Here is a 17,132-nt window from a genome sequence, read left to right on the forward strand (position 1 = left end):
CTTTTATTTTAGCTATCTGCCAAAAGAGGCCGCTGCAAGTAAAACCCAGGAGCTGGGAGCGCCATAAACAACCGGAGTATTAGATTGATTCGGGACAGATAGAGTTATCCCGCGCAGCTAACGTGCGCTAAGCCGGTGTAGTGATCCACATAACTAACACAATGTCCAGCGAGAAGCGGGTCATCCTTCCCAGTTCAGAATAATGCGCTCGAGACACGAGACTGCCGCGTTTTAATATCGGGAGCGTGATATAGAGAGTGAGTGGGTGAGGTAGAGAGAGAGAGAGACGGAGAGCGACACCATAAACATCCAAACTTGACTCGCGATGCACACATTGCACATGCACTGTCTGAGTATAGATGAGTTACACCTGCTGGGAGCCACCAGCGTTGCGCGGAGTAGCGTGACACGAGTCTTCTGGCAGAGGAATTAGCAGAGAGATTTTTTTCAGAACACTCGGGCAGCCTCGACGGAGAAAATGACATCTACTTCGACCGAACGGATCGCTTACGAGGAAATATTTGTCCCTCCTACATTGCTGTTGAATTCGTCTGTCAGAGAAAACGATTCCGATCTTTTCCCCGGAGCTTACTCAATGACCAACGACTTGTGGTTTCGACATTCTCACGGTGTGTCAATAGTTTACTGTCTCGCCTATTCGCTGGTGTTTCTCGTCGGTATTTGCGGCAACAGTTTTGTGGTGGCTGTGGTGGTGAGATCACCCCGCATGCAGACGGTTACCAACTATTTCATCGTTAATCTTGCTGTGGCAGACATTCTAGTGTTACTTTTCTGCCTTCCAGCCACACTCATTGCTAACTTGTTTGTCCGTAAGTAGCTTATTTAGCCTTATTTCCACTTCTTGTTGATATAATCGGTGAGTTCTTTGATTTTCTTCCCACTAGATCTGTAAGAACCAGGACACGACTTGCTGGTGTCTCTGTATCAGTAAATTCGGAGTAAGTACTTTTACAATCGTTAATTTCTGTAAGTGTTGAGAACTTATATGTTATTCTTACAAAAGTGCGTTTTTCTTGTATACAATAATTTCCATATCGCGTACTTAAAATGACAATCATTTAAAATTTGTATACCTTTAAATTAAGAGCATTCTTGTTGCGCCTTGGTAAACGGAAATGCTTTATGTGTCACTGACATAAATTGCAAATGTTTTGGAAATTTATAACAAATCCCAATATTATGGGTAACGGATAATCACTAATGAATAAAACATTCATTTTATTAATAATTAACTGATTTATTCGATGTCACTTGTCATTAGATGTTACTGTATGAATTTTCACTTTCTCAAAAGAGTAAGCCATTTTCATAAAGGGCATTGCTGATTCTACATTTCTTGAAAGACCTAGAAAATTGTCTCGTTTCTCTAACTTCGGGAGTTTTTCATCTATTCACACACACACCTCGGCAACGGTTTGTCTCTTCATTCGTCCTGTTGGTGTCAAATTGAGATTTGGTGCCTCCAATCATTTGGTTCACTCCTCACACATGAACACTGCAAAGAGTTTGTTAACGTCCAGTTTCTGAAGTTTTCCAAGGACTATTGCTATTTAAATTCCGAAACGTTTCATTCTGTTATCTCTGTTACGTGTAGACTCAACTCTTCATGCAATAAAAGAACTAGCATTTTCAGAAGTCCACTTGGACGTTTTCTGCGAACTGTCTCTCGCTAGAGATAAAAAGATCACTGCGTACACCTCTTATATCTTCAGACTATAAGATACAGGGGAATTTTAGGCAGCAATTTCCTGGAAAAGTGCGTCTTGTGGTCTTAAAATACGGTAAATAATTGACGATATATAAAAGCCCTTTCCCTTCACTACGCTTAATTTACAACGTAACGTTTGCTCAACTTTTTATTATATTATTTCCTAAAGGATTTTTAATAACAATTAAAATTCAACACGTATTTCATCATAATCTACGATTTAATAAACAAATAGTAAGACGAACCTAAGATCTTGGTACGCAGCAAACATATTTGTAATGTACTTTACTTATTTTCTCCTGGATTTTAATCACAGTCGAAATATAACAAGTATTTTATTCACGTTTCTGCTGCAATTGATGTAATGAGCAAACAGTAATAATTTCTGATTTATATATTTATTAAATCGGATAACAAAAAACGAGCTCTTCACCCAAACGATTATTTTCTGTGCCGATTCATTTCTCCAGTGAATCCATTGCAACAAACTTAATATCCAGTGCTACAATATACGGTGTATGGATAACATATGGGATATTTTATTCCCATCATGACGTGCCACCTTTTGAAGAATCCCATACGCACAACAGATGGGATACATATGAAAAAAATGAAATAATAATTTATTTAGGAAGTCCACTGAGAGTCGAATTGTTAGAAGGTGAAGACAACAGGCGCTTTACGCATGTATGCGAACGCCTAAAAAATAGAGCGTGAAGCGTTTTAAAAAAAGTGGTTATTTCATTAAATCAAAGAATAAACAAGTACTTTTTATCACAGTACACGGTACTCCAATATGCACCACTTTAACTCGCGTAAATGAAATCAAGAAACGTTTTATGATATCAACAGATTCCAGTTCTGCAAAACAGTATCATGATTTCATGAAGGAATTATTCGGGCGAGGAAATGGTGTTTAATTGGAGGCCAAATGTCTCTTACGTATTGTCTAATTTACATCTTATACTTTCTTCTAATTAATAGTTTACTGTCTTAAGATAATTCTTACCTTATCTGGTATAATAGCTGAGAAACCGGCTGAAGAGCATACTGTTTACACTTATTTTTTTTTCAGGTCATTTATTAGCATGAGGTGGTCCTTTTGTACCGTATGCCTTGGTTGAAACTATAGAATTTAGTTTAATTTTATGGTTTTTGTCATTTGTTTTATCTCAGAATTCTTCCTGCTAGTGCTCCTTGTTTATAGGGAAGCAGACAGCCAGGAACAGCAGTCGTGGCATTCATTCCTCGTTGCTTGCGCACTCTGATCCACATTTTTCTGTCAAAGCAGTAAAATCGTCGGAGGGAACTAGATGGAAGAGAAATTTCGCTTAAAATAATGAGCAGCTATCCATTTCGGAAGTTAAGATGATTGAGAATAAATGATATTCTCTACTATGGTTAATTGATGACCTAAGCATTAAATTTCGATAGGTAGATCAAGACTTGGAATTCAACTCGTATATACCACATAGACTGATGGCCATTTTATTAGATATCTACCCTTTTTCATGCAGTGGAACATTCTTTCAGTAACAGCGTCACATCATGGCGTTGGTGTGATATAAATCAATTGAACAGATACGCAGGGATGTCAATCTAGAACGGTTAAATGAAAGTTTTATTAAAAAAAAAATACTGCCCATATCATTTGTCCGTCCCCTCTTGTAATTTGTCTAATCCTTCCTTAGATTTATTGAACAGTCGCTCTCTGACCAAAAGCTAATTTTCGCATATGCGTCCTTCTTCAATCTATTTCCCTTCATGTGCATTGCCCCGAGAAAGAGTAAGGATATGCCATCGGGATTTAATTTATTCAATCCCTTTAACGTGTTTAAGGCTTTAAATGGACTGAATAAAGTAACTCAATGCTCTTTCTCGGATGACACACATAAAGGGAAATAAATTGAAAAAAGGATGGTTGCAGGACGCATTGCGAATACATGTATTTACTTTCGTTCAGAGAATAATTGATTTTTGGAACAAAATTCTATCTACGGGTTTCAATAAATTTAAGACAGAGAATCGGGGGTAGTTTGAATAAGTTTAAGGCAGAGTTAGACAAATTATTAGATGAAACTGACAAATGATGAGGTGGGTAATTTTCTATTTTATTTTTTGGCCGATGATATATAAATTTGATTCTTTGGATCGTATGCCACAACTGACACTAATATCTAGCTGATGGCGATCCTGTAGTCGGAAATATCTTGTAGGTGGGAGAAGTCAACGGAGGTTAACTGCTGTGCTGGATCAAAGGCCACAGTCGAACAAATAACTACTCAATACGAGAGTGGTAACCAAGGGGGCATAGTGTTAGGGGAAAGGCGCCTCCGGTGGTTTCCCACATCTGCGCAACCAAGGAGGCATTTCCGATCACGCACATCTCGTCGTACAGATGAAAAATCGCAACTGACAATCGGCTGCAATTTTTCATCTGTGATACCGTTTTCGCCGTTCGAGAACTAAAAAATATACTGCCTCTCGTCTGACAAATCCCGGTTCCTGCTGATTCACGCTGATGGGAAGACAGCGTAAATCAGCGCGAATGCCATGTGGGTTGTTGTTCTCTCTGGTAGTGAGGTACTGTGTAGGAAGTGTTTGTTAGTGTACTCTGGGCCCCTTGATCCCAGTGGAACAACATTTATATACAACAGGTTATTTGGAATTGCTTCCGTCAAGCACATCCTTTCATGTTCCAACAGAATGATGGCATATATTAAAAGGCTAGAACTGTTTAGAACTGGATCCAGGAACATTAAGAGTGAATTCAGCCTCCTACAGCGGTCTCCGTAACTATCCAATTTTAAACAACTGTGGAAGATGATTGAGTAAAGATGGACCAGCATTTGTCCTGTGTCCTGCTTTCGACACCTCGTTTAGTCCTTGCCACGACAAAACAAGGAAGCAGATTATACAGATATCAGTAAACTGATGCCTTCATTGCTCGGCAAAAAAATCACACAGAAGCATCCTCATTCAAGTTAAATTTACTATCACGCGAGAGGTCAAAAGAAATTATGCCAATAGTGTTTTATTTCGAATTGCCAATGTCTGCGCGTGTAGCACAATGGTATAGTCACCGTCATCCCCATACCTGGTAGAAATTGGTCCGGGTCTGAATTCCGTCGATGACGCGAGGAACTTTAATGGGCTTTTTTCACTTCGTGGCTGAGTTAGTCGGTCTCGGGGGTAGATAGCAAGGTTTACCCCTCATAAACTGGGGTTTTTCGTCCAGCAAAACAGGCAAATCGATCAGAGAACACACGCAATTTACAGACATAAGACACACAGCACGGCAGATGAATGCAATTATTCGGATGGCCTAAAAATAATAGTAATATTTATATCAGAATCTCCATTATTGGTTGCCTCAAACTCTCTTTTCAGTTGCCTAATCATTCGCTCTATGATTCATTTCAATTTAACGGAGATACCTGTGTCCGATCTGATATTCCTTGTGAGACACCGAATCTGAAATCTTCTCTTTTTGATCTCCTCTATCTTAATGTCTCTTTAAGACATTCTGCCAAATTCATCTGTTGCCTCATTGGTTTCGATTTTTCACTTAACCGGATCCAGCTGATCGAATTTCTGAGGTTGTGCGACTACCAATGACTTTACACTACTTTTATGTTTACCTGCCGGAATACTAGACAATTTAACCACGCACCCAATAGTATTGATATTTTTCTCATCAAAAATCCTTCAAAGTAGTCAAAGTTAGCGGTCCTCTAGGCTCATCAGATTGCAATTTGGCAATGCACTCTTTCCCAATGGAGCCTCTCTGTCATGGCCATTCTCAGCGTCATATCGTTTGGAACTGCAAGGGTGCGAAATGTAATAGTCTGTATGATATCTATTGATCTTTTCATTGGTTGCATTACTGTTTTAAATCTTTCGATGATGTTTGCTCAGATTGTGCCAGCGAAATTAGTCTTGTGGGGATGAAATCCTTTATTACACATTTTGCCCTTTATCCAAATCTAGCTATTCCAACAAGCGTGCCAAGGTCGTTCAAGATAAGGATGAGGCAAGTCAGTCGTAATTAGCCTGTATTCAAATTTCAAGCTTGCAACAGTTATTAATCAATCCAAACTTGATTTTGAACAGGTCAGGAGTAGGAAACTTCCTTACTGTCCAAATTGTAGGGAACTCTAGTCTCTTGCCAAATTGGTGGAAGCAACTTCTGTCCATTTATAATCCCACATCTGTTGCAGTCTGATATTGAATCTTCAACTAATGATAAAGCCGACTTAATAATATCCTATTTTATTTCTACTTCTTGTCTCGATGAACTTGTCAAATCACCTCCTGCTGTACTAAATACACTCCATTCGAAGCCTTCTGTGGTCTTCCGATAGAAGGACTTTAAAAGAATTCTGGACAATCTTAATTACAAGAGAGCTACAGGGCTCGATGGCATTTCTGCACTTCTTCTGCGCTCTGGTCATCATTTTGTACTTTCTTATTGCATTGGTATTTTTCCTTCTGTTTGGAAATTTAGTTATATCCAACAAGTTTCTGAAAAGGGTAAAAAATCCTTCCCATCCTATTACCGTCCCATTGCACTTACATCTACAATTTCTGAAGTACTGAACTATTACTATGGAAAGACTAGAGGTAAAGTAATGGAGACATCCATCAACCGCTAAAACTTAAACTTTCCTCGAAAACGTATATCTAATCAATGACTGTCGGTATGGTTACTGCCAGTATCGATCACTGGCTTACGTTACTCATATTTGAACAAATTCGATAGGAAAATTTGGTGAAGCTCAAACAGTTTCTCTTGATCCGTGTTTGGCATAATTCTTCAAATGGATTGCTGACTGTTTTTTTTTTTTTAATTGGATAGCCAGTTCTCTCTGTCTGAACGCCTAGTGCAAGTGATAACAGACTGCTCCCGCTCTTCTAACTTTTAACTGGTGTTTCCCAAAGTTCATATCTTTTTCCCACTTTTTTCCTAGTTTTTTTTAAATAATCTTATTTAACTAACTTGGAATCCTGTCCATAGGTCTTCGTGGGTAGCGTTGGTAGGATTGCCGTCCTCCCCAAACCGGGTGAAAAAGACCTGGGTTCAAATCCCGTCTATGACGGGAATAATTTTTATGGGTCTTTTTTCACAACGTGGCAGATTTAGACAGTCTCAGGCGAGGGTAGAACGGTTTTTCTCCTGGAAACTCGGGTTTTTCGTCCAGAAAACAGAAAATCGACATCAGAACACCACAATTTACAGACAATAGACACGGAGCAACACGGCCTTAGTCGCCGATGCTCCTAAAACCAAACAACAAAATCTGTCCACAGTTTTGCTGACTGGAACACACTACATTCCAACATTCCTTTAATGTCGAACTCCAAGTAATTCTCCAATGGGGCGAAGAAAACTTAGTTAACTACAATCCTTCTAAAACACGATCCTATCTTATTTATCGCAAAAAACAGTCTATTGCTCCTTTGCTCATCTTCGGTGTCACTCGAATTTCTAGACAAGGTCGCATATCTCGATCATGGGTTACCCTGACATCTAATCTCTTCTGGCATAAGCATATCACAAAAATTGCTTCCTCTTCATAAAAACTAGGTTTTATTTTTCGCCTCGGTGTTACTTTTTTAAGCAGCTATTGTCTCTGTACAAATCTTAAATTTTCTCTACCTTGGAACACTGTTACCATATCTGTGGTGGTGTCGCCCAGATCATCTCTCAGACTTCTTTACGCTACTCAAAAGAGAGCAGCCCTCGAGGATAGCACTGTTGTTATAATCATCTACCCACTTACCCCCACCCCCACTGGGTGGGATAGATACGAGTTCGAATTCTGTCAATCAAGCAAGGAATTTTTTGGGTATTTTTCACAACTGGTTGAATTAGTTGGTCCCAGGCAAGGGTAACATGGTTTCCCTCCCAGAAACTCGGTTTTTCGTCAAGCAAACAGCAAAACAACCACAGAACATACAATTTACAGATATATTAAATATGGCACAATATATAGCCTGAGTTGCTGGGTCTTCTTAAATTTTTATGGGTCTTCTTAACAACGCGGCTGAGTTAGTTGGTCTCAGGCGAGGGTAGCGTGGTTTTTTCTAACAAAACACAAAACTTACCTCAGAACATACTGATTTACAGATAGTATACACGAAACAATATGACATTAGTCGTTGATGCTCCTGAAATCCTACTACAACAACTTCAATCTTCTCAACCTTCAACCCATGCACGGTACTAAATATTATAGGTTCTAGTACCTTTCGTGTTTGGGATTTTTCGTTAAAATAAAAATAAAAAATAATAACCATTTTAATATTATTTTCTGTGAAGATTTATGGAAAGATATTTCTATTTTGTCTATTTCCCTTTCACAAGTTATGGAACTTTCCGAAGCATTTCTTATAATTAATAAATCGTGACGTACTGAAGAAAATGGGGAGGCTGTTAAAACTTTCACACTAGGTATTAATATAACGATGGCTAAGCACGGCCAAGAATTCATTTTTTAAAAAATTTACCTGACATCACACGATGCATAATTTAAGGTGCCTTCAACCCTTTCACCGGTATTTGCTGAAATATGTTGTGGAGGTGGGTAATGTTTAGTTATTTGAGTGAATAACTAAACATTTTGGGTTTGCCTAGTCCCCATTTGAAATATGTAAATACTTTGGATATTTGTTTGGTATTTAAAGAGAACTGCTCGTTCTGTTGAATTAATTCATTTAGTGGGCTCTGCCATTGCAATTTCTTTAGCACGAAATATTAGAGATCTTTCAGAAAACATCATTTGAAGGTTCATTCCGTTTATAAGAGGTAATAATGTCTACGAATATTGAAGTTAGTACTAAGTTTTAATTACACTGTCCTGAGTATCATGCTTAGCGCAACATAAATATGGAAAAAACGGTGATTTTTTTGAACATTTTGATTTGCATCTGATCTAAGGGGGGGGGGTTCATTTTAGCCTACTGATATTTTTCTGCTGACCACCAAAGTTATTGAATTGGTTTAATAGATCCATTGTACCGTAATTGAATCATTAAGAGAGACACGTTCTTCTTACGCGGTTGTGAATTTAGTAATCCATTAATCACGCGCCCTCGACACTTCCGGCATCCCAAGAATAATTTTCCTGAGATGCACTCGTGAGAATAAAAAAAAAATTAAAAGTAATATTAAAATTTATTTACTGACGCGATAATTCAGCAAACACACGTGGGTTTAATGAATCAGAATAATTTACCGAATTAAGATTTATTTCAAAGTTTAGGTACTGATAACTGTTGAAAAATAGCCTTTCTAATATTATATGGCGCTCTGATTGAAAAGTGGTATTGGTTCGGTTCATGGCGGCCTTCCTCAAGTGAAAATCTCACGCTAGAAACACGCAGTTACATCTCTCTGCAAGACACAATAATATTTTGTTTTGCTGCTTTATACTTCAACTACATAAGATATATTAATTTACTTCTTAGTAAAAAAAAAGTAAAGAACACTTTTGTTAATGATGTAGTTTTTATTTATAGTAAATATATTCATTTGTCCGCTTTTTTGACGTTAACTGAATGATAAACGAATTAAAACAGAATAGACACGCTTAGAAATACTTTCAAACAAAAAAAAAAATTGTTTTTATCATAATTCTAACAGTTTTTAATTTTAGAGTTAAAAAGTTGACGTGAAATTAAGTTAATCTGGTTATTTTCTATGCTTTTCCCTCTTTGGGAGCGACGAAGGGGTAAAATTTCAATGAATATTTTAAATCTATCACATATGTGTTAAGGGCATCTTCTAGAACGTCAGTTCAAATCCGCCTATCACAAATAACAGTGCATGGTGTTAAGGAGCTTGGCGCCTCCAGTGGTGCCCACTTCAATAATATAAGAGAATCTATTCTCTTATATTATTGAATACAACCGTTAACAGTATTTGGTAATCAATTGGACAGTGGTTCAAGCAAGCTTGGTTGGACAGTGAGTGGTTCAAGCAAGCTTGAACCACTCACTGTCCAACCAAACGTGTGCAGTTGCCGTATCGCTCTTGACCACTTGGATAGTTTGTGTTGCAGTTTAGGATTAAAGAGACCGAATTACAAGAAGAAAGTTTTTCGTGCATTGATTCAGCAAAAGAAAATAAAACGGATGGGATGTAAGCAAAAAACATTACTCACATTCGGATATTGTCGGAAAGAAAGTAGCATCAGTCACGCTAAAGAACATCACTTGTCAAATGGAACCTCGTGGTGTGCAAGCACATCGTACAACGAAAGAAATACGCACGAGTTCCAAATTGGACGATGAGGTACGTGACAGATATTTTCCCAAGTAATACACACAATAAAAAAGAAATAAATACAGAAAAAATGTTTGTGTTTGGAGCAATTGATGGAAGTCGGCAGTTCTTTTTTAGTTTCCTGTAAAAGATCAAAAGGGAAAAAAAAATAAGACTTGGAAACTGCACTCTCTTTCTTGAAACGATTTCTACGAGCCACACAAGTTAAACTTAAGATACTTTGTTTAGATATCTTAGCAACAGTGACAGTTACAAGCGTGAAACGACGTGCCAGATATATTTGATGGAAGAGAAAACCTTTCGTCTCTATGACCGCATTATGGTATATTGAAGTATTTTGGGATGTGCAATTTTCATCAAATATTCTCGTCAGAGGTACTGGATACAGCACGAAGCTATCGTTCAGAGATATTGGATATCGCGAGAATACTTAAAAGAGAGGATTTTCACGAATAAAAATATTTGCAGAATTTACCACCCACAAAGGGTTTCACGTCAGAGAGAGAGAGAGAGAGAGAGAGAGAGGAAGCCATTATGAAATATATCGTGTTCCATATTATAAGTAAATATTGGAACTGCTGCCAAGGGTGCTTAAATATCAAAATATTACAAGGCCTCTACCATCTCTGAAAAAGATTCAAATTCTCACTACAGTATAGGCAAATCAAAGCAAAACAAACTGGCACACTCCGTTGAACGTAATGCAATGAGCGCATACGCATTAAAAATAGAATCTTCATTTATTATATACAGTATATATATATATATATATATATATATATATATATATATATATATATATAATTTTTTTTTTTTTTTTTATTAATAGGTCAACGAGAACGTGTATATGTTCTCGCCAAGCGGATCTCCATTTCTCATTAAATTCCCATGTAGGCGATCACTTCTCGCAAAGAAAAATGTGAAATTTAAGGATTCGCCACATTATAATTATCATTCCAAAATTCTCAAAACAGCTATTTTTGTAAATAGCGTGCATATATTTCTACACTTGCCTCTGAATAATCCTGCTTTTTAAATTCTAAGCATTAATTTTCTATCACTCCAAGTAGTATTTGCAAAATCCTTCGCTGCTTAGGGTTTCGCTGTTTGTGGCCGAAAGCAGCATGCACTTAATGATACATGAGAACAAACAGCACTTCTTTGAATGCTTTTTCATTTGTTTATCATACTGCATAATATGCGTTGAGTTTGTTTCATATTTCAGTGTCCAATGATACTTGCCTGTTTTCTTTTGCTTTTGATTTTGAAACGTAGATTAAAGTGCATGCTCTGTACGTCAGTTTCTCCTAATTGCAAATCTTAATTTTCTTTTTATGTTCCTTCGTTTTCTAAAGATACAACAGGCGTTTTCAGGCAGTGATCTACACATCATCCATCTTGAAACTTTCAGAAAGTAAACTGGATTAATTTATAAGATTTAATACTATCTGGAGAAGCATTCGTGAGTTTTTTGATTAAGGTTTGATGCGTGCTGTGGTCATCATCTTGGTGTAGAAAATTAGTTCTCAGCACCATAATTAATTTATATTTGTCAATGAAACCAGGCGTTAGATTCGGAACTTTGTTATTCAGCGCTTCACATAAATACTCAATGGTCTGTTTTCTTCCCTAAATGAAGAAAGATAAAACAGACTTTTTATGAAGTTTGAAAGCCTATGCATTCATTACAATGTTTTCCGTCTACTGCCAATTGGAAGCATACTGTAGTCCTGATGTTAATTAATGCTATAATGTAAGATTGTACAGGATGAGCATAAAATAACTTCTCGAAATGAACTACAATTTTTCAGGTTAATATCAATTAATCATCTTGAGAAGATCCATGAAATGAAAATTTGTCGTAAGGGTGTTTTTAAATAACGAAATCTGGATGATCTGAGATCAGTATCCCTGTCGTCTCGAAAAGGGTGAAACTAAATAATCTCACCCTTTTCGAGGGACACTCTCAGAATGTCTTGAACATTTAAAGAAGACTTTGATCTCTGGTCAATGGACCGCAACTACCAAATGAACACCCAAAATTATTATTCCCATTGAAAATTTCCTGCGACCTTTGTAAATATTTCAGCTATTCACTTTTGTGATCACTTAAATTTGGTGTTAATGCTGATTTTTAAGATTTTTTTTTTGTTATCTGTTATGGAATTCAATAATAATAATAATAATAATAATAATTATTATTATTATTATTATCAGTTTATTTATCTAACACCCCTGTACAGACATTAGATAATGTCTGTACAGGGCTGTTAGATTAACTGTAAACATAATGTAATATATGTTTACAGTTAATAAAGAATTATTATTATTATTTATCAAGTAGTTAAGCTAATATACTGTGGACAGATGAGGCTCATTTCTATCTTTATGGTACTGCCAAAACTCAAAAGTGCAGTTTGGGAAAAAGAAGAACTCCCATTGTTGCGTTTCGTTGAAACTCCTGTTCATGATGAAAGAAAAATTAACATATGGTGTACCTTCACGTTGTGATTTTTGGATCGGTCCATATTTCCTTGAGGAAAAGTTTGTGGGGTGCTCAACCTATTAGAGCCACAGAGCAAACAGATATCAGGATTTTGTTGCGCATAGTTTTCCCTCTATTATTTGAATAAAGTTCTTTGACAGAACCACAAAGCAAGATGGAAAGCCATCTCATTCCATCAAAGCGTAACGGATCATTTTCAAGAATGAATTCGTCAATAATCTTCCTGACCAAAATTCAGAATTATATCCCTGTGACTTCTGTCGATGGGAATTCTTGGAAGATTATGTTTATAAAGCCAATTCTTCGAGTTTATTAAAAATTAATGTGCGATTAGAAGGACAGTTCTTAATATTCATTTTAATAGCTGTGAGTGAGTGAAAAGGAATATGGCCATATCGAACACATGAATTGAGACTATGGATACTTTTCTACAAGCAATCTTGAAATATTTTATTTTCACTTGAATTAATAGATACACACCCGTTTGTAAAAGTTAAATTTAAATCTCAAATATATAATTCATGCTTACTCTTTGCCTTTCACAGCACCATCATACTTAGAAAGAATCGAACAAATATATGCGCAAAGCATCTTTTGCAATTAAAAACTTCACAACCAAATTGTATAGATAAAAAGAAAGTTAAATAACTCTGCATGTGTATCTTATTTGTTAAGAAACACAGATTGATAAAGGTATCTGAATAACACTATAGTATTAGTATTAGCAATGGCCACATGGTGCAAGGAAGCCTATGGCTTATGCTGTACCAGCCAAAAAAATAAAATAAAATAATAAGAAGAAAATTTTTAAAAATAATAATTAATAAATAAGAGAAAAGGAAATGGACAACCTAAGCTTTTCCCCCCTCCTCCTGTAGGTAATTGTCCAGCTGACCTTTGAATTTTCCCAAACTGTGAGCCTTTACCACCCATGTACGCAACTTATTTCAGTAATTTATAACTCACTGGCTAAAATAAAAGTTCCTGAAATCCAGTCTAAAAATCTCCCTCCGTAACTTGAAATTATGGCCCCTATTTCTCGAATCATTTATAACCGTGAAAATTTAGTCCTCATTCATTTTGCCTCTCAGAGTCTTAAACACCTCAATCAAGTCTCCTCTAAGTTTCTAAGCTCTGCAACCCACATATTCGAAGTCTTTCCTCATATGGACGCCCTTTTGCCGATCTCACCAGGCGAGTTAGTTGTCTCTGGACCCTTTCAAGAAGAACAATGTCTTTCTTTAGGTGCGGTCTTACTTGAACACAGTACACAATCTACTAGCAATTGTTCGATACATCATCGATGGGCCCTCCTTGCAACCAGTCTACAATGCTCAGAGCACTTAAATTCTGACCGTATCGTAACACCCAAGTCCCTTTCCTCCACTATATTTAATTAATAACCTTTAAAATTAAGAATGGAACGAAATATGGAATTAAATAACCGCGGATATCATTATTAAAAATTATCTGAGAGAATTCAAACTTTTTTAATCATCACAATAATAAAATTGGAAACGATATCTCTTCACTAAAACAAACTTTAAGCAATGTGTGCGCTAACGGCTTTATTTTTAAAATGAGACAACTGCTCCTCGTGTCAAGAATCTGAAAAGAAGACGTATGCAAGCAAGTATAACAAAGATTATTTTCATTACTTTTGCACTGTATCTTTGATATGCCTTCAGTAATTTGGTATAGTACATAGAATACCCGATGGATAGCATCCAACATTTTATAAGCTTTTGGAACCGTTTGTCAGACTAAAATATCCATTTCACGTACTGCGCTTTTTAGAGATTAAGTTCTGCAAATTTTATTTAAACGAATAGTTTCTATAAAGTGACCACTCTTAAAAACCTTTCCATCTTTACAAATCTTATACACAAAAGTAATGTCCAAATTCTACACACACCGTAAGCGACAGAAGCCTTATTAGTCAACGTTCTGTCTTTTGAAATCGCAAAACTCTCCATACTCGCCACAAAGGAAATGCAGGCTCACTCTGGGAAATGCTTCCGGGAATGCACGGAATAGGTGATTGCTATCGCAGATTCTAAAGACCCGAGTGTTCATTCAGAGATAGGAGACGAGGTGCGCACGTCATAATGGATTTCAGCGAGAGTAGCAACGTGTTAAGCAAGGGTTACAGCGCTGTTATTACGCCAGTGATAAGACTGTTTTCCATGTAACTTCACATATACAACTGTTACATACTCTAATATATTATAATTTCATAGGATGCATGTTACCTGGAGGGAAAGAGGGTCGAGGAATGGCTTCATTTCCATCCTTGTGGCATTCTAAAAATGATTAGCTATACGTAGAACGATCGATAGAATGACCGATCAGTATATTGCCGTTTTACTTGCGAACTTGATAAGGTTAAGATCGATTGTTTGACGATTCCTGCAAAATGGGAGGAAAAACTACTGAAAAGGCTTCTCATCAGAGTTAAAACGCAAAACTCCTGGACGGAAGAAATCTTATTTCTTAAATCGATTACTACTCCTGTGAAGAAATCGCTAGTGGATTGTACTTCGAACCCCTTGTAGAAACGATTTTCGGGGATCACCTTGGTGTGCGAATAGGAGACAAGGATACCTTACACAATTACTTTTGCTTTCCGCCAGAGAGGGAAGGGAGGAGGAAAGAGACTTTAATATGATAGCTACGCTCACCTTTTATTACAAGTATATTTTATGCATCCACTCTCTTGTGCCAAAGTTTACCTTCGGGAAGCATTTTGTGGAGTGTTGAAGTAAGTTTAGTGAAGGATGTCAGAGGCAGAAAGTTTGGTAAAATTCAAGAAAGAACTGGATAGGCATCTTGACGATGGGAATAATATGAGATTTTTTCGGCATGTGCTGAATGAGTTCGCTTCTTTGAAACATTTTAATACTAAAATATTGACGGAAGTGCGTTTTCAGCGAATTAGTTAACTTCGAAAAACACTGAAATACTAAGAGCTAACAATTTTGTTAGCTCCCTTAAGATTTCAAACAGCACAATGCACAAGGATTTTAGAACAGTATCTAGTTTTATGTAGGACTTCAATTCATTCGTTGATTCAAATGAATAGGGTCCTGCGCATCCTATTTGCTTGGCATAGAACTCTTCAAAATTATGGTTATGGAGACTGGATTATATTACTGAAATCCTTGGAAGAAAGCGGACTCATCGCACAGATGAGCTTGAAGACTGAGATCGGAAATGGGCTGGCCAGAGAAGTAAGGAGACACTCGTTACTAGGATTGTTTCAAAGATAGTGAATTCTGAAGTTATATCTAAAAATTCCCATGATTTCAACATGATCCTCACATAAAGGTAAAGATGGAGAGGACAGCTTTCGTTTTACACAGAGGCATTTTCACGAAGACGTACACTACTTTAACAGTAGTACCAGATCACAATCATAATTCTCTTCTAATTCTACTACTCACCTATTATGTTCAACAGAAGCATAGCCTTCCTGATCTGAAGGCTATGCCTTCGTAATCAAATATCGATCTTGGGAAGGCGTAATAACTCTCTTACTGCCTGATACAGGTCTTCTCTTCACATCACCGGTTTCACGCTTTAATTTCAGCACGAATACTGTTGACTGGTGGCAGCCTATTTCATCAGCGATAGCACGCGTAGAAAGCATTTCCTGGGACAGAGCAACAGCTACACTTGTTTTCTTGGCGTCAACTGAACGTATGGAGCCATGCTTACACCTCTGCAAAACGCAAAACAGGATACTTCTAGCTCCATATTTATAGAAACGGCTTGCAATCACTGTCTGATGCAATAGAAACGTAGAAGCGTTATCTGACGCAATATCTTTGCTTTGCGACAAACAAAATGACTGTAATCAAACAATATCTTATACATTTCACTGAAAATGTTACTTTTTTTAAGGTGATGAAGTTCTTTTTGTCCGACACTGTATACTGTTTGAAGAAGAGAAGCAAGGCTTATCTGAATCGTTCAATCAGGATCTTCCGTTGTAACAATATAATTTTTAAAATAAATTATAGCTGGTTTAATCCACCGATGTATTCTCTGAAACAACTTCGTGTTTTTCATATATACGGAAATCAGACTTCAGTGCTGTCTTTTTAAAGTCAGTTACCCACAATTCCCATCGTAATGTAGACCTACTTGCTGCGGAGATAGTAGTAGTAGTAGGGTTTTAGGAGCATCAGCCACTAAGGCCATACAGCTCCGTGTATACTGTTTGTAAATTGATCGTGTTCTGTGGTAGATTTTCTGTTTGCTGGATGAAGAACCCGAATTTCCGGGAGGAAAAACCATGAACCTCGCCTGAGATCGGCTAACTTAGCCACGTTGTGAAATATGCCCATAAAAATTGCTCATCTCATCGACGGGACTCGAACTCAGATCTTTTTTACCTGGTGTGGGATAATGGCGATTCTAATAACTTTGTTACCTACGAAGGCACTTGCTGCGGAAGGAGAGTCAAAACTTAGCATTAGCATTAGTAGAGGCATATGATGCAAGAAAGCAAGCTTATGCAGCATCAGCCAAAAAAAAAAAAAAAAAAAAAAAATCACTCCCACTTCACCCCTCCGTTCATTCGAAATATCTGTCCACCTGAGCCTTAA

General features: G+C 37.0%; 1 protein-coding gene across 1 annotated transcript in view; it reads left to right on the top strand.

Moving 5' to 3' along the window:
* The first annotated feature begins 391 nt into the window (after window positions 1-391).
* The window catches only part of LOC150088212 (neuropeptide SIFamide receptor-like), a 212,533-nt gene continuing 195,792 nt past the window's right edge, over window positions 392-17,132 (top strand). The window contains exon 1 of the mRNA XM_090370628.1: window positions 392-830. Coding sequence (XP_090226754.1) covers window positions 479-830 — 352 coding nt within the window. The 5' untranslated portion in view covers window positions 392-478. The remainder of the gene's footprint in view (window positions 831-17,132) is intronic.

This window comes from Mastigoproctus giganteus, chromosome 3 (assembly GCF_048544385.1).
Source record: "Mastigoproctus giganteus isolate SK-2022 chromosome 3, ASM4854438v1, whole genome shotgun sequence".
NCBI classification, from domain to species: domain Eukaryota; kingdom Metazoa; phylum Arthropoda; class Arachnida; order Uropygi; family Thelyphonidae; genus Mastigoproctus; species Mastigoproctus giganteus.